The 24,987-nt window shown below is 46.0% G+C and overlaps 1 protein-coding gene across 35 annotated transcripts; it reads right to left on the reverse strand.

Annotated features, from left to right (window-relative positions):
- Window positions 1–13,583: 13,583 nt before the first annotated feature.
- CITED1 (Cbp/p300 interacting transactivator with Glu/Asp rich carboxy-terminal domain 1) lies at window positions 13,584–19,402 on the reverse strand. 35 transcript variants are annotated; one of them, XM_085006430.1, is made up of 6 exons: window positions 18,828–18,959; window positions 18,290–18,308; window positions 17,922–17,996; window positions 17,076–17,196; window positions 14,751–14,875; window positions 13,584–14,190 (listed from the first exon to the last, which is right to left on the reverse strand). In XM_085006430.1, the coding sequence occupies exons 4-6, from the start codon at window positions 17,086–17,088 to the stop codon at window positions 13,663–13,665; spliced, it is 666 nt and encodes a 221-aa protein (XP_084862556.1). In that variant the 5' UTR covers window positions 17,089–17,196; window positions 17,922–17,996; window positions 18,290–18,308; window positions 18,828–18,959; the 3' UTR covers window positions 13,584–13,662. The 35 variants fall into 35 exon arrangements, 31 of the variants coding, with proteins under 31 accessions (XP_084862556.1, XP_020935229.1, XP_084862555.1 ...); XM_021079570.2 differs by lacking the exon at window positions 18,828–18,959 and adding an exon at window positions 18,662–18,771; XM_085006429.1 differs by lacking the exon at window positions 18,828–18,959 and adding an exon at window positions 18,662–18,771 and having other exon boundaries at window positions 17,922–18,159.
- Window positions 19,403–24,987: the final 5,585 nt, after the last annotated feature.

Raw genomic sequence — 24,987 nt, forward strand, 5'->3', positions numbered from 1 at the left:
CACAGATACTAGTCGGGTTTGTTACTGCTGAGCCACAATGGGAACTCCTCCTTTGCCTATTTTTGAATTGAGTTGTTATTTTTTTATTGTTGAGTTGTAGGAGTTTTTTATATACTCTGGATACTAACTCCTTTATCAGCTATATGATTTGCAAATATTTCCTCCTCTTCAGTGGGTGTTTTTCACTGTCTTGAATTCTTTGATGCACAAGTGTTTTTAATTTTGATGAAGTGTAATTTATCTATTTTTTTCATTGTTGTTGCCTGTGAAGGGCAATCTTTTTAATTTTGTCTATTCTAATAGAGGTGTAGTTGTATATCATTGTGGCTTTATTTTGCATTTCCCTGATAGCTAATAATGCTTAACATCTTTTCATATGCTTTTTTTTGCCATCCATATATCTTCTTTGGTGAAATATTTGTTCAAATGATTTTCCCACTTTAAAAAATTTGGCTGTTTTTTCTTTCTTTCTTTTGTGGCTGTGCCTGCGGCATGTGGAAGTTCCCAGGCCATGGATCAAACAACACGCCACAGCAGGAACTGGGGCCACTGCAGTGAAAAACGCCAGGTACTTAACCCTCTGCACCACAAGAGAACTCCCTGTTTTTTCTTATTGTTTAAGTATTCTTTATATATTCTAGATACAAATCCTTCATCCAGATATGTGACTGGAAAAATATTTTCCATACCTGTGGTTTGTCTTTTCATATTTTAACAGTGTCTTTTGAAAAACAGAGATATTTAATTATGATGAAGTCCAATTTGTCTTTTTATTTTCCTTAATGGAATGTGCTTTTGGTATTGTATCTAAGAAATCTTTGTGTAATCTAAGATCATACAGATTTTTCTCCTATTATTTCTCCTAGAAATTTAATAGTTTAGGTTTTATATTTAGGTTTATAATCTAGTCTGTGTTACAATTTTAATATGAGGCAAGATATAGATAGAGGGTCATCTTATGCTTCTGGATATCCACTTGTTCCAGAACTATTTGTTGAAAAGATAATTCCCTTTGGCCACATCTGGCTACTTCCTCAATAAACTTCAAAAAGTTATTTTTAATCACATAAGCCACAGATGCATATATTCTCCTTGTAAAACTTAAAAATCATTTTTGACCACTTTTACACCTAATCAGTCTTCCCCCAATATTCCCCACCAGATAAACAACTCTAACAACATCAGTTTGAAGTGTATCCAGGTCTTTTTCTATATGTGTGTGAGGGGGAGGTGGGGGGTGGCATGTTTTGTTTAGATAGCATCATCCTACATGTATCATTCTGACTTTAGCTTTTTGGTACATAACAACACTTCTTAGAGATCTTTCCATGTCAGAACATAGTGATTTCCTTCATTTTTTTTTTAGCTGTTTCATAGGATTCTATAGCACCTCTCTACCTTCCCTTGTTTCACTATCACCTTATTGATGAATATTTAGGTGGTCTCCGTTTTTTTTCTACTGTTACAAACAGTGTTGCAAATGAGCACCCATGACCCTGCTTTTTGGTATACATGTGTGTTTTCCTAGGTAGATATTGAGAAGGGGAATTTATGCAACAAATACATATATAGCACTTACTATATGCTAAGTTCTGTTTTAAATGCTTTACACATGTGTATTCAGTTAATCTTCACAACCACCAAGCCCATGTTTTGATCCTTGTTTTACAGATTAGGAAACCAAGGCACAGAGAGGTCAAACAACTTACCAAAGGTCACATAGCTGGTCAATAGCCGGGCCAGGATTTGAACTCAGATAGTTTGGCTCCAGAGTTCAGTTTGCTGGGTCATAGGGCATGAGTATTTTTAATTTTAAAAGACCTGCCAAATTGGCCTCCAAAGAAGCTGAATGAATTGCAAGCCCATCAGCAGTGAATAAGAGTATTCATTTCCCTTCACTGTTACTAACACTTAAACCTTTTAAAGTAGCATTTTTCCTGATTATTAATAACAATGTATGTCAACAACTAATATTTATTGAACACTTATTATGCTTTGGCACCGTGCTAAGCACTCCATATGCTTTTTCTTCTTTTACCATTATGTTCTAGTACTGTGCTAAAGACTGTATGCTTTCTCTTCTTTCACTTTGCTTTACTTCTCCTGATAGTGCCATCTCTGCTGATACGTATTTTTTTTTTCTTTTTACAGCTGCACCTGTGGCATATGGAGGTTCCCAGGCTAGGGGTTGAATCAGAGCAGCTGCCGGCCTACATCACAGCCAGGGTAACACCAGATCTGAGCTGCATCTGTGATCTATGCCACAGCTTGTGGCAACGCTGGATCCTTAACCCACTGAATGATGCCAGGGATCGAACCCCCATTCTCTTGGAAGTTATGTTGGATTCCTAACCTGCTGACACACAACAGGAACTCCTCTGCTTATATGTATTAATTAGCAGGTATGTTAATATTTTTTCCCTCCCTTTTCTGGCCTCACTCACCAGTATGTGGAAGTTCCCCAGGCCAGGGATTGAATGTGAGCCACATCTATGCCACAGCTGCAGCAACACTGGATCCTTAACCTACTGTGCCCGGCCAGGAATTGAACCAGCAATGCCACAGAGACTAGCCAGATCATTAACCCACTGTGCCACTGTGGGAACTCCAGCATGCGTCTTTATTGCCTCTCCCTCCACTAGAGTGTCAGCTCTATGAGGGAAAAGATTTGGTCTGTCTTGTTCACTGCTCTCAACACTTGGAACTAAGCATTTGTTGACTGACTGACTCAATAAATGAATGAAAACCATTTTATGAATGAGAAAATTAAGGTTCAGAGATGTTAAGCAACTCACCCAAACTTCCACTAGCTAACAGTGGAGTTGGGTTTAGAAGCCAATCTAATTCCAGGGTTTGTATGTGCTCTCCTTTAGCCTCCCATGGTCTGTTTTCCATTTCTCTAATTAAGTTATTTCTGCAATAATGGACTCGTGCAGTATGTATCCTTTAGAGATTGGCTGTATTTCACTCAGCATAATTCCTTGATGTTCATCCAAATTGTTCATTCCTTTTTATTGCTGAATAGTATTCCATGGTATGTATGTACCTCTGTTTGTTTAACACACGGAAACTCATCTGAGTGGTTTCCAGCTTTTAAGAATAAAGCTGCTAGGAACATTTGTGTACGTTTTTTTTTTTTTTTTGTGGACATAAGTTTTCATATCTCTGAGGCAAATGCCCAAGACTGCAATTGCTGGATTGTGTTGTAAGTGCATGTTTACTTTGATTAAAACTCCCATATTCTAGGAGTTCCTGCTATGGTGCAGTGGGTTAAGAACTGACTGCAGCAGCTTGGCTTGCTGTTGAGGCTTGGACTGATACCTGGCCTGGGAACTTCCATATGCCAGGGATGAAGCCAAAAATAAAATAAAGTATTATTCTCCATTATGGTTTATCATAGGACATTGAATATAGTTCTCTATGCTATGCAGTAGGATCTTGTGTTTTTGTTTTTTTGTTTTTTTTTTTTTTGTCTTTTTAGGGCTGCACCCACAGCATATGGAGGTCCCCGAGCTAGGGGTCATATTGGAGCCATAGCTTCCAGCTTGCACCACAGCCACAGCAACTCAGGATCCGAGGGGTGATTGCGACCTACACCACAGCTCACAGCAATGCTGTAGGGTCTTGTTCTTTTATTTCTCTATTTTTGTCCTAAAAGTTGTACAGTTTGTTTTTACAATCTAATCAGTTAACATTTTGAGTTAATTTTTGTATATGATGTCAAATTGCTCCTGCAGCATTCTTTTTAAAAAATTTTTTATTTAATTTAATTTATTGTCTTTCTAGGGCCGCAGCTACGGCATATGGAAGTTCCCATGTTGTGGGGTTGAATCTGAGGTGTATAGTAAGATTTAGCATTGATTAGAGTGATTCTTCCCACTTTATTTTTCTTTAACAGAATTGTTTTAGCTGCTCTAGTTCCTTTGACTTCCTCTATCAATTTTGGAAAAAGTGTGATTATGTCTAAAAAAAAAGCTTGCTGAGATTTTGATAAAAATTGTATTAAACCTATAAATCTATTTAGGTCTTCTTTGATTTCTTTCATCAATATATTGCACTTTTCAGCATACAGATTCTGACCAGGTTTTGTACATAAATATATGTATGTATATATATGTGTGTGTGTATATATATATATATATATATATATATATATAGTAATTGTAAATGTTATCAGGTCCTAAATTTCAGTTTTCATGTATGCATCGCTAGTATATAAAAATGCAGTTGCCTTTTGTGTGTTGATTTTGTATCTTTTGAACTTGCCGGACTTACTTATCCGTTCTAAGAATGTTTTTGTAGATCACTTTGGATTTTCTACATAGCCAATCATGCCATCTGCAAATAGAGAAAGTGTTTTCTCCCTCCGTCCCTCCCTTCTTCCCTTCTTTCCTTCCTTCTACTTTCTTTCCTTCTTTCTATCTGTATAATTTTATTTCATTTTCTCTCTTGATTGCACTTGCCTTACTTCCAGTGCTATGTTGAATAACAATGATAAATATATTTCCTTGTTTTGTTCCTGATCTTAGAGAGAAAACATTTAATTTTTCTCCATTAAGTATAATATTAGTTGTAGAGTTTTGTTTTGTTTTGTTTTGAGATGCACTTTATGAGGTTGAGAAAATTGCCCTCCACTCCTAATGTGCTGAGAGGTTATTTTCTCTTTTTTAAATCGTGATTCTGTGTTTGATTTTGTCAAATGCTTTTTCTGCATTAACCAATATGATCATATGCTTTTTTCTTTTTCAGTCTGTTGATATGGTAAATTATATTGATTGAGTATTGAATGTTGAACCAACCTTGCATACTTGGAATAAATCTCACTTGCTCATGGTGTGTTATTTTAATATATTATTGGATTGGATTAGCTAAATTTTTGTTTAGAATTTTTGCATCTAAGTTCAGGAGAGAAATTTGTCTGTAGTTTCCCTCTTGTTTTTTGTTTTTTTTTTTGTCTTTTTTGTTGTTGTTGTTGTTGCTATTTCTTGGGCCGCTCCCGCGGCATATGGAGATTCCCAGGCTAGGGGTTCAATCGGAGCTGTAGCCACTGGCCTACACCAGAGCCACAGCAACGCTGGATCCGAGCCGCGTCTGCAACCTACACCACAGCTCACGGCAACGCCGGATCGTTAACCCACTGAGCAAGGGCAGGGACCGAACCCGCAACCTCATGGTTCCTAGTCGGATTCGTTAACCACTGTGCCACAATGGGAACTCCTGTAGTTTCCCTCTTGTGTGTGATGTCCTTGTCTGGTTTGGAGATCAGGGTAATACTTGGAAGGTGTTTCCTCTTATTTTCTAGAAGACAGTCTGTAAAATTGGTGTTAATTCTTCTTTGAGTATTCCATTAAGTTGTATGGTGGAAAAAAATCTGGGCCTAGAGAACTCTTTTCCAGGAGCTCTTTAATTAATCGAATGCAATCTCTTTAGTGGTTATGGAACTATTAAGATTACTTATTTCATCTTGGTCAAGTTTGGGTAGCTTTGGTTTTTCATGAATTAGTCCTTTTCTTCTATATTGAAATTATGAGCATGAAGTTGCTCATAGTATTCCCTCATTATCCCTGTAATAGCTTCAGAATCAGTAGTGATAACTCCTGTTTCATTCCTGATATTGGTAATACATGTTTTCTCTCTTTTTGTTTGTGTCAGTCTTGCTAAAATTTTGTCGATTAATTTTTTTTTTCTGAAGAACTGGCTTTTTGTTTCATTGATTTTTCTCCATTGTTTTCTTGTTTTCAATTTCATTGATCTATGCTCTTAGCTTTACTATTTCCTTCTTTCTTCTTGGTTTGGGTTTATTTTGCTCTACTTTTTCCTGGTTCTTGAGGTAGGAATTTGTTTTCTTTCTTTCTTTCTTTCTTTCTTTCTTTCTTTCTTTCTTTCTTTCTTTCTTTCTTTCTTTCTTTCTTTCCTTCGTCTTTTTTTTTAAGGGCCACACCTCCAGCATATGGAAGTTCCCAGCCTAGGTGTTGAATCAGCGCTACAGCTGCTGGCCTACACCACAGCTACAGTACCACCAGATCTGAGCTGTGTCTGTGACCTACACTACAGCTTATGGCAATGCTGGATCCTTAACCCACTGAGCAAGGCCAGGGATCAAACCTGCATCCTCATGGATACTAGTCATATTTGTTTTTGCTGAGCCATAGCAAGAACTCACTTGTGGTAGGAAATTAGACTATTGGTTTGAGACCTTCCCTCTTTTTCTAATGCAAGCATTTATTATTACAAATTTCCCCCTCTGTTTTACCTATGCTCCACACATTTTAATATGCCATATTCTCATTTTCATTCAGTTCAATATGTTTTTAAAAAAATTCCCTTCAAGGAGTTGCCACTGTGGCTCAGTGGGTTAAGAACCTGACATAGAGTCTCTGAGGATGCAGGTTCGATCTCTGGCCTTACTCAATGGGTTAAGGATCTGGCGTTGCTGCAAGCTGTGGCGTAGGTTACAGATGCAGCTCCGATTTGAGCCCTAGACTGGGAACTTTCATTTGCCGCAGGTGCAGTCTTAAAAAGAAAAAAAAAATTTTCCTTCGAGAGACTTTGTTTTTGACCCATGGATTATTTAGAAATATGTTGTTTAGTTTCCATGTGTGTGGAGATTTTCCTTTTACCTTTGTTATTGATTTTCTAGATTGATTCCATTATATCCAGAGAACACATTCTGTATTTCAGTTCTTTTACATTTATTAAGACTTGTATTATGGTCCAGGATATGGCCTATCTTGGTCAATGTTCCATGAGTATTTGAAAAGAATATCTATTCTTCTGCTATTAGGTGAAGTGTTCTGTAAATGTCAATTAGATCCTCTTGGTTGATGGCGTTATTGAGTTCTGTATATCTTTGCTGAACTTGTCTAGTTGTTCTATCAATTACTGAGAGAGGGTGTTAAACTCTATGACTCTGGTTGCAGATCTGTCTCTTACCCTGCAGAGCGCTCAGTTTTTGCTTCATGTATTTTGAAACTCTGTTGTCAGTTGCATACACATTTAGGATTGCTATGTCTTGGTGGATTGATCCTTTTAACGTTATATAGTGTCTCTCCTTATCTCCAGTAATTTTCTTTTTTCTGAAGTCTACTTTATATGATATAAATATAGGCACTTCTGCTTTTTAAAAAATTAATGTTTGCATGCTACAACTTTTTTCACCTTTTTACTTTCAGCCAACTTACATTGCTATGTTTCTTTCTTTCTTTTGTTTTTGTTTTTGTTTTGTCTTTTCAGGGCCGCACCTGTGGCATATGGAGGTTCCCAGGCTAGGGGTCTAATCAGAGCTACAGCTACGGGCCTATGCCACAGCCACAGCAATGTCAGATCTGAGCCGCATCTGTGGCCTACACCACAGCTCACAGCAATGCCGGATCCTTAACCCACTGAGTGAGGCCAGGGATGGAACCTGCCTCCTTATGGATACTGGTCAGATTCGTTTCTGCTGAGCCATGATGGGAACTCCCTGTTGCTATGTTTCTTGTTAGACAATGTATACTTGGGTTGTGTTTTTTTCCCCCCACTCTACTTATCTCTTCTAATTGGTATATTTAGCCCACTTACATTTAAGTGATTAATGATATATCAGGGTTTAAGTCTGCTATTTTATTTTTTTCTGATTCTCATTTTTTTGCTTATTTAATTAATTTATTCATTAAATTGAAGTGTAGTTGGCTTACAAAATCTTTTGTTTATTTTGCTTGCATTCCTGTGAGTTACTTGAATATATACATATACTTTTTTTTTTTTCCTGCACCTATGGCATGTGGAAGTTCCCAGGCCAGGGATCAAACCTACACCACAGCAGCAGTACCAGCCACAGCAGTGACAATGCCAGATCCTTAACCTGCTGTACCACAAGAGAACTCCTACTTTAACATATTTTAGAGTCCCATTTGGATTTACTTATAAAGATTCTGAGTATCTATATTGCTTTGTATAGTTTTCTTAGTACTTGCTCTAGGTAGTATCATAAACATAAATAACTTATCATAGCGTACCAATGTTCAAATGGGTTCAGACTGACTAAATTCTATTGATCTGTCTTCAAGCTCACCCATTCTAATCTCTGTCATTTCCACTCCATTACTGAATCTATCCAGTGAGTTTTTATTTCAGTTGTTTTTCTTTCATTCAATAATTTCTTTCTTTTTTTTTGTCTTTTGTCCTTTTAGGGCCACACTTGTGGCATGTGGAGGTTCCCAGGCTAGGGGTCTAATCGAAGTTGTAGCCACCGGCCTACACCACAGCTCACGGCAACGCCGGATCCTTAACCTGCAACCTCATGGTTCCTAGTTGGATTTGTTTCCGCTACGCCATGAAGGGAACTCCTCATTCAATAATTTCTATTTAATTCTTTTTGTAACACATTTCTTTGTTGAGATTTTCAATTTTTAATTTATGTCAAATAAATGTGTAATTGCTTGTTGAAGTACTTTTAGGATGGCTGCTTTAAAACCCTTGTCAGGTAATTCCAACATCTGATTCATCTTAGCATTGGTGTCAGTTGATTGTCTTTTGTCATTCAAATTGTGATTTTCCTATAGTTCTCTTGTGGCTCAGTGGGTTGAAGATCTGGTGTTGTCACTGCAGCAGCTCAGATCTCTTTTATGGCACAGGTTCAATCCCTGGCCGGGGAGCTTCTTCTGCATACCATGGGTGTGGCCAAAAAAGAAAAAAAAAATTGTGGTTTTCCTGGCTATTGTTATGATGAGTGACTTCTGTGGTACCCTGGACATGTTAGAAGACTCTTGGTTCCATTTCAATCTACTTTAGTAGGCAGTCACCCTGTTTAGGTTTAGTATGTATGCTCTGGTCTACTTCTGTGGGTTGTAGTTTCAACGACAGCTTAGTTTTCCAAGCCCTTGCAATGCTATTTTTGTCTGTTTCATTCTGTTGTCCACAGGGCTCTCTCATCTTTGCTAGTGCAGTCTGCAGTGGCAGAAGGCACTTCCTTGAGCTGCTCATTTTTGCTGGGCGATCTTCTAGGGGAGGAGGAAGTTGCTGAAGCCACTATACCTGGGTCTCCATATGCCAGTGATTCAGTGGAGAGTAGGAAGATACAGGGCTTTGCTAATGCTACCACCGCAGGCAAATCAGGCTTCCTGCTGGTGTCCCAGTTCTGGAGTGGGGACTGAGACAGCCCAGGGCTTTGCCTCACAAGTAAGATCGGATCACCTGTTGGAACTCTGGTTGTAGAGCAGGGCTTAGTTCTCCCCACCAGGTCTCTTTTGGGCTTCTCCTCTCTCTCTCTCTCTCTCTCTCTCTCTCTCTCTCTCTCTCTCTCTCTGTGTGTGTGTGTGTGTGTGTGTAGCTGTTAGTTTGGGGTTGTAGGACTTTTTGACACCCAGTCTAGGGGTGTATGGAAGATCCCCCAAAAAAACCTGAGGAAATGGACCATGTTGTCATTTTTCAAGTCCTGAAGTTCCTTGCCTGCTCTTTTCTGCTTTCAGAGTCCTTTTGTCATCATCTGTTGAATCATTTCTAGAGTGTATAAGTCTATTCGAAGTCAAGGAACAGGGAAAAGTGAGTCTACATCATCTTATTCTGAAATCAGAAGTCCCCTAGTGTAGTTTTAAAATACATTCTTTAAGGAGTTCCCCTTGTGGCGCAGCAGAAATGAATCCGACTAGGAACCATGAAGTTGTGGATTCAGTCCCCGGCCTCGATCAGTGGGTTAAGGATCCGGCATTGCCGTGAGCTCTGGCGTAGGTCGCAGACTCAACTTGGATCCCGAGTTGCTGTGGCTGTGGTGTAGACTGGCAGCAACAACTCCGATTAGACCCCTAGCCTGGAATCTCCATGTACCGTGGGTGCGGCCCTAAAAAGACCAAAAAAAAAAAATATTCTTTTAGTATGAGTGAGTCTGAGTATCTTTTGATAAGTTTTAAAGTCATTTTAATGTCTTTTCTCTATTTCATTATGATATTATTTGCTCATTTTTATATTGGGTTGGTGGTCTTTAATGTCCTGATTTGTAAGCGTTGTTTCCATACTCACAATGAGTTGCAGGTATTTTCCCAAGCTTATTGTTTGTCTTTTGATTTTACCTTTTTTTATATTTCTTTTATTTTGCCATACACTTTTTATCTAGTTGAATTTATATATATTAGTCTCTTCCATAGCTTCCGAGTTTTGTGTCATTCTTGAAAAGATCTCTTCATATCAAGATTTTCTTTTTAAATCCCCTCTTTTTTCTCCCCCTTTTTCATGGCTGCACCTGCAGCATATGGAAGTTCTTGGGCTAGGGGTCGAATTGGAGCTGTAGCTGCCAGCCTATGCCATAGCCACAGCAAGGCCGGATCTGAGCCGCATCCGTGAGCGATAACACAGCTTGCAGTAACGCCAGATCCTTAACCCACTGAGCAAGGCCAGGGATTGAACCTGCATCTTCACAGAGACTATGTTGGGTTCTTAACCCATTGAGCCACAGTGGGAACTCCCAGATTTTCTTCTAGAACTTTTATGGTTTCATTTTTTATTTTTCAATTTTTGGTACACCTGGAATTCATTTTGGTGTTAAGTATGAGGTAGTATATCCAGTTGTCCCAAAGCATTTATTGAATAATCCCTCATTTCCTCTCTACTTTGCAATGCTACCTTAAAAAATTGTGGTAAAAAACACAATGAAAAATTGACCACCTTAACCATTTTTAAGTGTGCAGTTCAGTAGTGTTATCACATTGTTGTGCAACAGATTTCTAGAACTTTTTTACCTTATTAAAGTGAAGCTCTCCATTCATTGAACAACAACTCTCCATTGAAATTCTCCTTTTTCATCATAGACTAATTTCTTGTCTTTGTTCCTTTTTGCTTGGACCACTATAAAAGATTTCTATTGTCATCATAATTCCAATCTGTCATGCGCACTGTCTCCTGATTCATTTTCCTCATGCAAGCTCTGACCACAACCCTCCTTTATTCAAAATCTTCAGAAGACCTCTTGAGTACTGCAATTGAAATCAAGCACCCCGCGCCACCATCACACTTTTTCATAGTACATGTACCTTTTCTTCCTGTCACTTCTCATGATTTATGGTTTTAATGATCTGCATGATTATTTGACCATTGTTGATCTCCTTGCTAAACTTCAAGCTTCATGAGAGCAAGGGCAATGTGCTCACGGCATATGCCCTGATGCTGAGTGTGTGCCTGGTATGTAGTGGGGGCTCAGTCTATGTTTGTAGAATGATACGCCCATCACCTGTGGAATAAAGTAGAAATGATTGAAAGATTTGATTCCAACTTACCTTTTCTCTACCCTTTAAGGAAGTCAACTTTCTGCCTTCCCTTGAAAGAGCCATGGGCTTTCTTAATGCTTGGTTCTGGTTTACACTATGTCCCAATTTTATCTTTTCATTTGTGCTCCAATTGTTCCCTATGCTTGAAGGCCATGTCCTCCCCTCAGTCCTTCACCAGAATTGCTGCCTTATGGAAATACTATTCATCCTTTGAGACTAGGGTTGTCTCTGCTACCGGACTGGGAGTTCCTTGAGAGCAGGGCAGGGTCCCCCTCATTTGTCCCCAGGGAGCAGCACAGCTCCTGGGCTCTCTTGGTTATGCATCCCCATCTGTTCCCAGGCCACAAGCCCCTTGCAGATAGGCAGCATTCCTTACCTGTGTGCATCTGGGAACCCTGTTTCCTAGTCCCCAGGGCCTGTCCTAGGATGAGACTTGAAGTTGACTCAGGAATCTCCTGGTAACCTAATGAATGTGTCTAGTCTTGTGAGAGATCTGAATATGAAATGGTGGTGCAGAGGCCAAGACTTCCCTACCTTCCTTGGACCATACTCTGTGACATTCATTCCCCTGCTCATGCCTCTTCTCCAGCAATAAACAATGACCACCCCGCACCCTTACCCTGCCTCTGCAGCCCAACACCATGTCTTTTGTTTGCAGTCTTAGATGAATCTAACCATCCACCTTCAGTGGGATCATCCTAAAAATCAAAGCTGGTTCATTCTTTGCTTTTCTACAAACTTTCTGAGAGGCTCCACAAGCCACAGGGCTGGTGGTACCAAGAATAAATGTACACTCCCCACTTGGCCCAGAGGGCCCTTTGCGCCCTGCCTCTTGCAAATTTCTTCCAAGCCACCTCCTCCCATACCCACTAGGGCTCTATGGCCTTGTGTGCTGAACTCCTGGTTTATAGCTAGTCCAGTCCCTCCCCTTCAGGAACCTGCTTTCATATAACCGCTTTCCCCCTTACTCATTCTTTCCTTGGCTGACTCTGGTCTTGTTTTGAAATCCAATTGTTTCTGTGGGTAGATAAGTCTGTGCAAAGCCACAGAGCAAGGCCAGCGAGGATACACCACAAACAGATAAACAGTCGCTGCCTCTGTGGAGGGCAAGAGGCGATCAGGATTGAGGGGGAGAGCTGGTCAAAGGGTACTTTAGCTTTATCTGTAGAGTTTCTACTTTTCACCAGGAGATTGGATCACGTATTTTAATTTATGCTCCCATGCCTAGCAGAGTGCCTGGCCCAGAGCAGGTGCCCGGGGAGTGCTGAGTCCTATGCATTGCCTCTTTTGGTGGGCTCCTTCCAAAGTGCTTGCTAGGGGTCAGGCCTGATGCTAGGCCTGAAAAGCTGCTTAGTTTCACAAGGTCCGAGGAAGAATGTTTCTGGCAATCTGAAATGTGGATAGAATCTCTAGGCCTTTGGCTTGTGTCAATATGAGGTCAGGGCTGGATTCCACACCAGCCCCAAGGCCCATCTCCCCCCACTCCCACCCCCCTGCGCCTCAAGGCCAGGATCCAGTTCAATGCTACTGTCTTGTCACTTGGCACACTTCTGAAGCCCTGCCTCCTTGGCAGTTAATCTAAGGGCAACAGCTATATCCCCAAATGTTGACCTTGTGAAGCTTAGCCCTGATCTGTATCTCTAAGATGGAGAGGCCAGCCCAGAGAAACAGGCTGTCCAAATAGTGTGGGGCCAGGGAGGTCTGAGTTAGGGGACAATGAGATCAGCTCAGTGTCCCAGGCATGGAGGCTGGGATTGAGCAACCGTCTGAGGGACTTGAAGGCACCTAGAATCTCAGTTTAATGATCTATAGCTTTTGCAATTTTCCAGAGAAATCTGAGCTCCCAGGTCATAGGATCCTTTTTCGGTCATACCTATTGCCTGTGGGCAAAAAGGCAAAGAAATGGCCTCAATGCAACAACTGGATTGGGGCTAGAGAGCGGGTGCGGGTGGCTTCTAGAGTGGGTGAAGCGTGTGTCATGTGAACAGACTGGATGTGCAAGTGGCGAGGAGGCTGAAGAAGGGTCTGGATCAGTGTTTCTTTCAAGAATGTCCCCAACCAGCCCATCATCAACCTTGAATAGACAGTGTTGCTGGGGTATTGGGCTGTGAGGCTAGGTACTTGGGCCCCTGAAGATCAGATGACAGCTGGTGGTGGTGGAGGTGGCAGCAGGAGTTCAGTAAGCAGCGGCCCCCCACCCCAGCCCCAGTCCTCCCCATTCCCATTCCTCCCATCCAGCCCAGCCATCCACCCGCAAGCCCAGCCTGGGCCTCAGGATTGCTAAAAGGAGGGCAGACCATGCCATACCCCTGTAGACCTCAATAAAGAACACCTCCAGCCAGCCTATCTCTTTGTAAGTAACCTTTATTTTTATTTACAACAGAATTGGTGGCTTTTATTCCTCCATCTTTAGGAACAGTTGGCATCAGCAGCCAGACGGAAAGTCTGCCGTGAAGTCAAACTCATTCTGCCCCAGCCACAGCTCCGGAAGCTCATTGGCTCGGTCCAGTCCCAGTTCCACCACCAGCGACATCAGCACCTCCTCATCCACCGGGTCCGAGTCGATGATGGCAGGGCTCTGGGCACCAGTAGAGGGAGAGAGTGACCCCGCCCCTCCCGCCTGAGCCCCGAAGCCCCAGTTCTGCAGGGGACCTGCCTCCCCGGGTTGGCCCGGAGTGGCGGCGGCCATCCCATGATACTGGCTATTAAGTTTCTGCAGCTGCATACTGGCCAGCAGGTGAGGGGCGGGGTGCAGGTTGAAGGGTGGGGGTTTATTGGGAGGGGTGGCAGTAGGAGAGCCTATTGGAGATGGAGATCCTGAGGAGCTAGCGGGAGCCCCACTGGCCTTGGTTCCATTCGAGGCAACCCCAGGGTAGTGCAGGATGGCCACTGCTTTGCGATCTTTGACCCCCAGGTTAGAGTAGGCCAGAGAACTCATCTCTTGGTTGGCATCCTAGAAGATAGAGACAGGCACAGCATGGTACCCTGGCTTCATCCCTCACCATTCATCAGGCCCAGGAAGGCACTTCATTGGGGGTTAGTGATGGTGAGGTAGCCAGAGGCCCTTGGAAGAGGTAGGCTCCTGTCCTATCTCCTTAGGTTCAAGTATCCTTTTGCTACTATGGCTCTGAGCACTATGCTCAGGCCTAAGTCCTCATGCTGGGCACCCACCATTCTAAATGAGTTCACTGCTTCCATCTCCGCCCCTGTCCCGCCTTCAGCTCACCATTCCACAAAGGGGACCTCTTTTCAGCCTCACTTTCACCTTTTCAATGGAATTTTGTCCAATTCTACTTCTCTGCCCCCTTCCCCACCATCTTTCAATATCCTTAGTGGGTTTGATGTGACCATATTTAGGTAGAAGCTGTTTTCCTTCTCCCCAGAGAAAGCCCCATTGTCTCCTGTCTGCTAAAGAACACCAGATGCCACAGCCAGGAGGCCCGATCACATGGCCCCAGGCCGGATGGTCTTTCCAGGCTCCTGTGTCTCTGCCTGTGAAATGGCAAAAGTTACCTCCTTCGCAGGTGAGGTGCCACCCTTGACATCAAGTGCAGGCCTCGACATAGTTGGCATTTCAGAGCCTTGGCAGAAGTTGGATAAATTGGTGGGAGGTGTTGCTGCCAGCTGGAGCTGTGGTGCTGTGAGGGAGAAGAGGTAATAAGGGCAAGGGCTTTATTCACCAAGAAAAGTGCTAGCAAAGCCCAAAGCAGGATAACTCCACACAGCTACAAGGCAAAGATGGTGACCGGTTAGACAAGACCAGAGACCACCTGAGCAGCGGGAGGAGATCCAGCTCGAACTTTTGCCCAAGGCAGGAAAGGTGCTTGATTTGGCCAGGTGCTGCCCAGGCAGCGAGCTACCCTTGTCACCAAGAGGGGACGACATGTGGCTGTTTCCTCATGCAAGTGATTTCAGAGCCCCATCTGGGGCGGGGGGGCACTGTTCCTGATTCTGAGGATAGCAATGCCCCTGAGTAAGTAGCATACTGTCTTAGTGGGCCACTGGCATTCAGGCTGGAGAACAGGAGCCTCCACTGGAACTGGGAGACAAGAGGGAAGGAGTGGTGAGGAACACCTAGAAGAGGAATAGGTCCCCCCAAAGCAAATGACCTGGGGGTTCCAAAGTCCTGCCTCAGACATGGTTTTGTGTAAGAGAAGCCAGACTGATGAGGTAATCTGGGGGCTCTGGCGCAGCCAGAGAGCAGCTAGGACATGTCTCAATTTCCTCCAGCGCAAGCCCCCTTCATGTCAGCCCCGGCAGCACTTGGCTTTCTCCCGACACTTGCTCTGAGCCCAGCCACGTTCATCTGTATTTACAAGTGGGCATAATTCTTCCCGGAAGGAAGAGGCACAGAGGTTCAATGGCTTTCCCATCAGGTAGAAGTGGCTCTGGGAGCAGGATCCAGCACTCTCATGTCCACATGCCTCACCTGACCGCTGGCCAAGTCCTCATACCTAGAATGATTCAAGCAGCTCCTGCAGAAATGATCCCCTAGTTTAAATGCCAAGGGATAGGATAAAGGGATGAGGAGGAAAGAATCTCCTCAAGCCAGAAAATAAAAAAACCTGACAACTCTTTAGTTATTTTCTCAGAAGCTTTTTTTTTAAAGCCCCATATTCCAGTCTTCGTGATGAATGAAGAATGGAGAATTCATATTTATAAATACCTCTTGGCCCAAGGAATCTTCAGGATCTTAAAGAGTCTCTAATCTTCCCAACAAGGCTAGAATTCTCTGTGACACCTCCCTCCCCCCAGTGGTCAGTAAGAATCTGCTCAGACACTTCTAGAAAGTGACCACGTACTACATCTCTTTATCATCTTTGCACCACTTACTTGTAGGGGAGGGAGGTGAAAAAAAACAGAAAAAGGAAGCAAGGGGTAGGGAGAAGAAAACATGAAAAAAATCGGTTGCTGGGTCCACCAGGATTGCTTGATTGGAACCCTGTTTCTTCTGAGGCAACCAGAGAATATTTCAAGCCAGTGATCACAAAACAAGGAATGTAATGTATGTTGTCTTCAAGAGCCCAGCACCTTCAGTATCAAGCAATTTTCGTGTCCTAAGAAAAATGTTGGGGTGTGTGTGTGTGGGGGGGGTGCTGCCCATTTTTTCCTGTTCCTATTCAGTCTTTCTTCTTTATTCCTCCCAGTACTCCATGTACAAAAGAAGAAAAACCACAGCAGCAGCAACAACAAAAAGAAACAGAAAGAGGAGGGAAAAAAGAAAAAAAGAGAGAACGAGAAAAAAGTACCTCTGTTCTGATATCGCTTCCCGGGGAAGACCATTTTACCATGTCTCCCCCTTCAGGCTGTGAGCTCCCCTAGGCAAGACCCTGTCTCCATTCGTATCTGAGGCCTCCCGTTACCGCCTCCCCCTCCACTAGCCCTGACCCCCCGGCCTGGGTCTGTGCTCCATAGGCGCTCAGTAAGTGTTGTTGGATCCGTCTGAAGACGCAGTAGCATTTAGCTCGGAATCCTTGCCCCTGCTTCCCCGATTTTGTCTCGCCGGTGTCACCCAGCCCATTAGGAGGCAAAACTTGGCAGTGCAGAAACGTCCCAACGCGCTCTGCCAGCCGCGAGCTGACCACTGCGAAACGGCTGCAAGAAGCGGCTGGGCAACCCAGAGCAACAAGTGCCTCCTCACCCGCCGGTGCCTCGCGGCCCTGGCCACCAGTTCCCGGTCCCGCCGCCCGCCCTTCGTCACAGACCTTCCCGTGGGCCAGCAGCCCCCTCCCGCCTAGATGGGGATGGGAAGGGGAGAGGAAGAAGAGAAGGGAGAGACAGGTGGGGAGGGCCGCGTCTTTGACCTGTTGGGGGACCAAAAGTTAAAATGGCACCAACCGGATGGCTCCATCTCGATTGCTATTTTCTCACTCAGAAGGAGAAATTTAAAAATCCAAACAGTACTGCGGCTTGGCTTGGATGCGCTCTAACCAGACCAGTCAGTTCCGCCACCTGAAAACTAAAGGCCCGTTGTTGGCGGACAGCTCGGCCGCCTTCCTCGCCACATCCCAGGTGGAGCCGCCGAAACTGGGGGCGGCTGGGAGCATCCCTGCACGGTAGACGCTAGCACCCAGGCCACCAGGGCCCCGAGCGTCCGTTCCCGCGTGCCGCATCAGGAACCGATCGTAGAGACAAGATGGACCAGCGGGGAGGGGCGCGGGGTCTCGGCTTCCGCGGCGAGTTTGGGGCCCCGCGGTGTTGCCGCGCGCGGGGGCGCACTCCGGCGCCTGCTGCGGCCACTCCCGCGCCTCACCAACACTTACTGAGCGCCCGCTGAGCACCCGACTTGGCCGCGGGCTGATCCTATCCCCTAGCCAAGCCGCCTATGGTCAGTGCTATCACCCCGCTTTGAGAAGAGTGAGAGGCTCGGAGAGGTTCGGTAACTTGCCCAAGGTCACCGCGCTAAAAAGTGGCGGAGCTGGGATTCGCGGCCAGGTCTGTCTGCCTCCAAGTCCGGCGCTCGGCAAGGCAGGGACTCCGTGCTCTGCCCGGCCCCGCCGCCGGCGTTTATAGGGAGAGGGGTGTGTGCGTGGGTGTGCGTGTGTGTGTGGGCGTGAGTGTGGGGGAGAGCAGAGGTCGACCCGGTAGTAGAGGCAAGTTGCCCGAATTCGCTAACTTCCATCCCGCAATTCCGCTGAAACTCGGCCCGAAAAGCCCCTCTCGCCTCCAGCCCCCAAAGGAAACCTGAGCTTTGTGCAGCCCCGGAGCCGGAGCGTCCAGATGCGGTCCGGGCGATTAGCAAAGTCGGTTGAAGCCAAGCTGGAGAAAGCGCGGGCGCAGGGAGAAAAGGTGCTGCCGTCTCCCCAGGAGAAGCGGGCGCCCGGCCCGACTGGCCGGCAGGCGGGCGCGCTGGCGAGCGAACCGGCTCGCTGGCTGGCGGGCGGGCGGGCGGGCGGCGGCCCCTCCGCCCCCAGCAGAGCAGCTTTCAAACAGAAAACAAGTCTCCCAGAGCCCCCCGGCCCGCCCGTTCGCCGCCCGCTCCCTGCGCCTGCTCCACTGGAGTCTCTGGCCCCGCCACCCAGCCCAGCGCCCAGCCCGGCGGCCCGGCTTACCTCCGTGGAGCCGCCTGCCCTGGGGAGAGGGAAGCGCGGAGCCGGGTGAGCCGCGGGCGCAGCGGCGGAGCCCCCAGCCCCTGGCACGCACGCCGCCACCGCCGCCGCGAGCCGGTCGCGCTCAGTGCCACCCGACCCCGGGGCGCCTGGGAAAAGCCCGCACCGCCGCGCCACGCCGCCGCCGCACCGCACCGCACCGCACCGTGCCGCGCCAAGCAGCCCCGGCCCGCGCCCGTGCCCGCCCGCCCGCCCGCAGCTTCGGCGCCTGACTCCGAGGCGGTGGCGGTGGCGGCCACCGCGCTCCCTTCCCGGCGCGGGGGAACCGGCTCTCAAGCCCCCATTGCCGCCCGGAGAGCCCTGACGCACACGCACACGGCAGCAGGCTGGCCTCGGCTAGGAATCCCAGGAAGGACAGACCCTTTCCCCCCTTTTTCTCGCTCCCCCCAATTTCCACGTCTTTATAACCGGCTTATGGCATTATTAGCACATGTCCTGGCTCGTGGGCGAGTTGGTGGCAAAATCTGAACTGGATACTCACCGAGGGCCAGAGCGGGTGCTGTGCCTTCCTCTGCCCTCTTTCTCCTCGCCAGGAACGGCCCTTCGCCGGCGGGCGGTGGGCAGGCAGCCGGGTGGAGCGAGCCTCCTCTCGGCAGCTCAGCGGTGCCCCTTCTGCAGCTGTGCCGCTGGGAACATTTTATAGCGGCGGCTGGCGTGTGTGGCCCTTTAAAGGCGCTCGAGTTGGTGCAGTCACCGCGGATCGTGTGAAAGCGAAGGGCCGGCTGGGGAACGGAGTCCGAGCAGCCCCGCGGGTCCGGCTGCGCCGGGAACCGGCCACGGTTCCCTAGGTGCAGCTGACGGGCCCAGGCCGTGGGCACCCTGAGCCCAGCGTCCCCGGCCGACGCCTGCGCTTCTAAAGCGAGTGGGGGCCCGGGCCCGGGGCACCGTCTCTCCCCACCGCCCTGCATGGACTTGCCCAATAAATTCCACTTAGTAATTTCGCTGAGGCGAGGGAGAGCTGTTAGTGTCTGTTTTCTGACCTAAATCTAGAGGGTGGCCAGAGCAGGCTTCATGGGGTTGGGGGGAGAGCTATAGGTTCAGGAAATGACCCGGGGGAGGGGGACGCACCCGGAGCGGGGGCTCGAGGAGCATGGTTTGGGTTTTCTGCAGGGCTTTCTCAGAGCCTGTCTGTCCCCTTTGGGCTGCACCATCTCCCTGGTTGAAGGGCCGAAGCTGGGAGGCGGGAGACCCTTTTCCCTTAAAGTTGCCAGATTCTGGGCAGATCCGCTTTCAGGGCCTATCCAGCCCGCAGCCGTGGCTTTCCTCGAAGGCCTGAGCTGTGGTTGGGGTCGAGGGATTCACTCTTGTGGTCATCCAGGACTGAAGGAGGCTGACGGGTTGCGACGTGGAGGTAATGTCTCGGATCGTGGGGCCAGGTGCAGCTCACGAGTCTCGGCCAAAAGGCCAAGAACAGGCAACAGGGTATGAAGAGCTTGCCCCAGGACTCCCCGGGAATCCTCCTGCCCTCCCAGTATGCCAGGTTATTTGATTATGATTATATAATCATTCCCAGGTGACAAGAATAACATTTTGCATTAGGAGCACATCTTTCTTGGGTTAGGATGATATCTCACAAATCTTTTTGGAAAAAAAAGATCCAAATCTTCTCTTTCAGTTCATGCTCCTTGTGGCCAAGTTCCCATCTCACCTCTTACAAGAAGGCCACCAGGATTACCCTTCTACCAAACTCCCTTTCAGCAACAGCTGTTCAGTTTCCAGTGTTTATAAAACATGTCCTTAAAAAAAAAGTTCTGATGTTAAGAAAAAAAGGAGGGAATGTCATGTTGTTATTTTCACTATGTATTCTATTTTCTTAATCTGGTTTGAAGACCTAAAGGGCTTTTCCTTTTTTCCCTTCCTTCTTTCCCTTTCTCTCTCTCTCTTAAGTACCCCCTGCATTTGCTCTTTGAACAAAGTTCTGTTTGTTGTTGGACTGACCGGTTTACTTAACATAAAGATGGGGAGCAAACAGAGGGACAGATCAAGGCCCTTACTTGAAGCCTAGAGGAAGCTGGGCTGAGGGCTCTGAACACCAGGTAAACCCATTCCCCAGCTTCCAAAGCTACCTTGCTGTCTCCATTCCTTCCCCTCACCCCGCCCCAACACAAACCACATCCCACACACCATGGCTGCACTTTCTCACTTTGTACAAAGTGCCCGGTTTCCTTCTGATAAAAGGCGGGATGTGCCGGGACCCTAAAACCCTACAGAGTTTGCATGTGAAATACACCCCCAAGCCATCTTGGTGTTTGCCTGATGTGAGAGACCCTGGACTTTCGAACTCTGTTTTGCTAATTTGGACCTCCGACTTTTCCTCCTTCTCAACCCCCGCTCTGGAGCGGGTCTGGAAACCACGGCCGCGTCTCCGCTGCAGGCTCCGGATCCGGGAGGTAGCGGATCCGCCCTCCATCTATTGGATGGCTCCCAGGCCAATTGTTAGAAAGAGGCATATGTTCATCTCGGCTTCTGGAGTGTCTCCGGAGCAGTTGCTCAACAGCCAGCCCCCTCCCCCATCCGGACCATTGAAGGGCAGAAAAAGGAGCGCCCTCCGTCACATTTTCTGTGCCCACATGCCAGAAAGGGTCTTCCTACTGGCGACTTCCTGTCATCTCCACTGTCCACCTCCTGGGGAGCAGGAAAGAGAGGGGCTTCTAGCACTCGGCTTTGGAGCACAAAAGCCCCCCCCCTTTCCATTGGGGGGCAGATGGAAGGGGAGGTTAGTTGCAGAGGCAGGGAGAGAGCAAAGGAGACATTTGCATTTTTCTGCAAATAAGCCCTGGATCACTGACTTTCCAGTCGGTTCCAGCCGAGCTCAGAGCTCTCCGCTGAACTCTTATCTCTAACTTGGCAACTAGACCGCGAGCTCGCGAACGGAGGAGAGGACAGGGATGAACCCACCAAGAACCTTCTGTGTGCCAGCATTGGACCTGGCATGTTCGCATCCATCATCTCATTTGATTCTCACGCCCTGCGAGGTAGAGCTTATCAAAGGTGAAACGATGTCCCAGAGATTTGCCTAAATTCACACAGCCAGGAGGCCCGGTGTTTGAATCCAGTTTAGGCTGACTGCAGAGCCCTCACCTTCACCCCTGCACTTTGCTGCCTGGGAGGGTAAGGAGGTATCTAAACTATGGTCATGCGTACAGGTTCAGGGCTAAGTCCGCCCGGGTTTAAATCCCTATTCTGCCAGGTACTAGCTCTATGATCTTAAGCCAACTGGCTTTATTCTTTGGGCCTCAATCTTCCCATCTGTTAAACAGGGATTAAAATGGTAGCAACTCTGTGCGCTTGTTGCAAGGATCAAAGGAAAAGCTGAGATTGGTGCCTGCTGTGGAGTAAATGGTCAGCAAATGCTGTGCCTTCTGATTCTTTTCCTTTGGCCTCCTAGGCCTTCCTTAGCTCACACATTTCAGATTCAATAATTTAAAAACCCGGCTGAGAGGGGATGAAGGAGGTCTATAAACTCAGGAAGAGGAGGAAGAGGAAAATGCAGGTTTCTTCTCAAAATCCCACCCTTCAGAACCCAGGGCTGTCTGAGCCTTATAACACGAGTAAATTAGGGACCAATAAAAGACGACGACTTTTTACAGGACAACCTATACGTAAACATACAGAGTGGTCTCCAGAAACATATACTCAAAAGGTATGTGGAAAAATTAAAAAGCACAAGTCTTTGTTCAAGAACCTTTGGATCAGAATCATTTATACTAGTGGAAAATAGAAAGCAATTTAAGTGTCCATGGTGAGGGAGCGTCCCTTGGTACCTTGACACTAAAACATTTTTTTTTAATCTGATTTCATGAACTCTTTTATTCATGAGGAAATGTTCACAACAAAATATTAAATAAAAAACCCACTGGGTACAAAGTTGCATAAATATGATGCCAAGTTGCAAAGGGCACAAAGAGCAGAAAATTAAATACTATGTTTCCAACAATGTATGAATATGGATAATGAAGCAATGGTCAGGAAAACACCAAACCAACAACAGCGTCAGTAGGGTGGTAGGCTTGTGAGGTATTTTTTTCCTCTTTTCTCTATGTTATGCAATATGATTATATTATTCTTGTAATTAAATATAGGTTTAGAGTTAATGGACTGCATAAACAGATGCTCCTACTATTGTTAAAATTATATGTGCATAGAAAAAATATTGGAAGAAAATACACTAAAATGTTAACGATTATAATTGAATGGTGGGGTTATGGATATTTTTCTTCTCCTTTATTTTTCTGCAATACGATTATATTATTTTCTTATAATTAAAACATTTGTAATTTGAAAAGTGCATAATCAGCACAGTCCCACTGGCGTTAAAAGTATGTCCGTAAATTTAAAAAGATGGGAAGGAAATATATTAAAATATTAACAGTTTTTATATTAAGTGGTAAGGGATTCTGGGTAATTTTTCCTCTTGATTTTTCTGTAATATGATTTTATTACTTTTATAATTAAAATAAAATGATACCTACAAATAGCATATACAGTAGGATCCCACTTCTGTTAAAAATGTATATATATGTGCACAGAATAAATAATTGACTACTCCCAAATATGGTTGTCTCTGGGTGGCAGGGTTATGGGTGATTTTCTTTCTCTTTTACACATGATTTCTTTGTTTTCCAAAATTTTAACAGATATCATCTATTATTTTTTAATTATGGAAAAAATGCAAAAAGCAGTTCAATACTGAAGTATATATGGGAAAAAAGAGCATGTCTGGGATTTGCTTTAGAATATTCCAGTGGGGATGGGAGAAAACTGGGTAGGGATATAGAAAAAAATAAGATAACCATTGAAGAGTGATACATGGACCTTCACTGTAATGTTTACTTGTGAATATGTTTGAAAAGTTCCATAAAATTTGTTTATTTATTTTTTTTGGTCACCCCCATGGCATGTGGAAGTTCCTGCGCCAGGGGTTGAACCTGCGCCACAGCAGTGACCTAAGCCAAAGTAATAACAACAAAGAATCCTTAACTCATGTGCCACAGGGGAACTTCCACATACATTATCTTTTGCTATTTGGCCAACCCTGTGGAGTTGACTATCTCCATTTTATAGAAAACTGAGATTTAAAGAGGTGAATTCACTTGCCCTACAAGTCACACAACTGGGAAGTGAGAGTGGGCTTGACCTGGGACTCCTCACTCCAAGCCCAGGGCTCCCCACCACACCCCAGTTGCTCCTTCTTTTTAATAATTAAAAATAATTAACATTTCATCTGGTGATAAATGTCATAATTGTTCCCTGCATAGAATTTGAAAATAACAGAAAAGCACTAGGAAGAAAGCATAATAACCCACTGGCATCATAGTTAACTCTTTGGTGTCTGGTCATGCAGACTTTATCCCAGCTGCCTCTTACTCCAGAGGTAATGGGTGCAGCAAACATCTTCACAGTACCGTGTGGTGAGTCATTCCTAATGGGCTAATGAATGAAGATGCAGCTGTTTGGGGACTGCTTCATGTGTGGGGGGGCTCAGGAGAATGCTCCCATTCTTCCCTGATGCCCCATCCAGATACTGCAGTTTGAACCACTGCTCTTTTCTATATTCTCCCCCCCCCCCCATAGGATCTCAAGGACAGCAGGTCCAGTTGGGGAAGTCAGGGTGGCCCTTCTCCCCTTACTTCATCTGGAGACACTGCCCAGAAACCCCCTTGGGATTCTGTGAGTCTGCAACCACACTGAGTGCGGCTGTGCCTCCATTTCCCCATCTGGAAGATGCTAGTGAGAATAGCAGACTGGTTGGCTTCTGCCAGGGAGTGATGAGCTAATGTCTGTAGCGCTTTCCAGCCCCTCTGAGCAAGGTGCCGGAGCCTCCCCAGCTCCACGCCTGCCGCTGCCAGCCTGAATGAGCGCCTGGGCCTGGCTGCCCCAAGCCGAGGGAGCGGCCGCATTCCTTTGCCCCAGGCCAGAGGGCTTGGACCAGCACTCGCTTTTGCTCCTGTGTTTAAAAAAAAAAAAAAAAAAGGAGGGAGTATTGAAAAGAAGAGAGGACAAAGAAGAGGGGAACAAGGGAACAAGATTAGTCCTGGGGAAAGGACCTTGAGAACCAGAAATCTCCCAGAGCAGAGAGATAGCAGGGCATCCTCGGGCACTCCAATCAGCTTAGGAGATTGTAGCCTTGGTTTCCTGTTTACACAAGGGGGTGGGGGAAGTTTAGAAAGGGCCAACAATTGGGGCCAGTTGAATTGATTCCCTACTTGATTTCCTGTTATTTATACATAATGGGAAAACCGCAAACATACAAACAGCTTCGGCCACCCAGCCTCTCACATCCCTTGTGGCTCTGCCCACTCCCGCCTTTGGGGATGTCATTCTAGCATATGCCCCTTCGCTATGCTCCCTTCTGGCATTCAACTTCAAAAGAGCCCAAGGAAGTCAGCACTATCATTCCTGTTTTAAAGAGGAAGGTGATGAAGCCCCTGGAGAGGTGAAATAACACTCAGGACCCGAAAAGCTACAAAGCAGCAGAGCTGGGATCCACAGCTGGGTTGGACTCCCTCCTAAGGCCAAACTCTCCCAGTAGGCTCCCTGCTTCTCTGTTATCTCTGTCTATGCTCTTCTTTGCCTCTAGAATGGGTGCGATTGCACCCACTGCAGTTGGTGGTCAATGTGTGCGGCCAGAATACATTCAT

The sequence above is a fragment of the Sus scrofa genome, chromosome X (assembly GCF_054392235.1).
Source record: "Sus scrofa isolate SSC_HxYL_T2T_F1_AM1 chromosome X, Sscrofa_HxYL_maternal_Yorkshire_Landrace_v2.0, whole genome shotgun sequence".
In the NCBI taxonomy this organism is placed as follows: Eukaryota; Metazoa; Chordata; class Mammalia; order Artiodactyla; family Suidae; genus Sus; species Sus scrofa.

Bases quoted from the DNA above. Each gene is read 5' to 3' on its own strand.
- CITED1 (XM_085006427.1), bottom strand. From the start codon at position 19,254: ATGCAGGGCGGTGGGGAGAGACGGTGCCCCGGGCCCGGGCCCCCACTC. The intron at 17,197-17,921 runs GTTTCCTTTGGG...ACGGGCCTTTAG, and splicing joins CGGGGCTGCACAAAGCTCAG to TTTTCAGGTGGCGGAACTGA.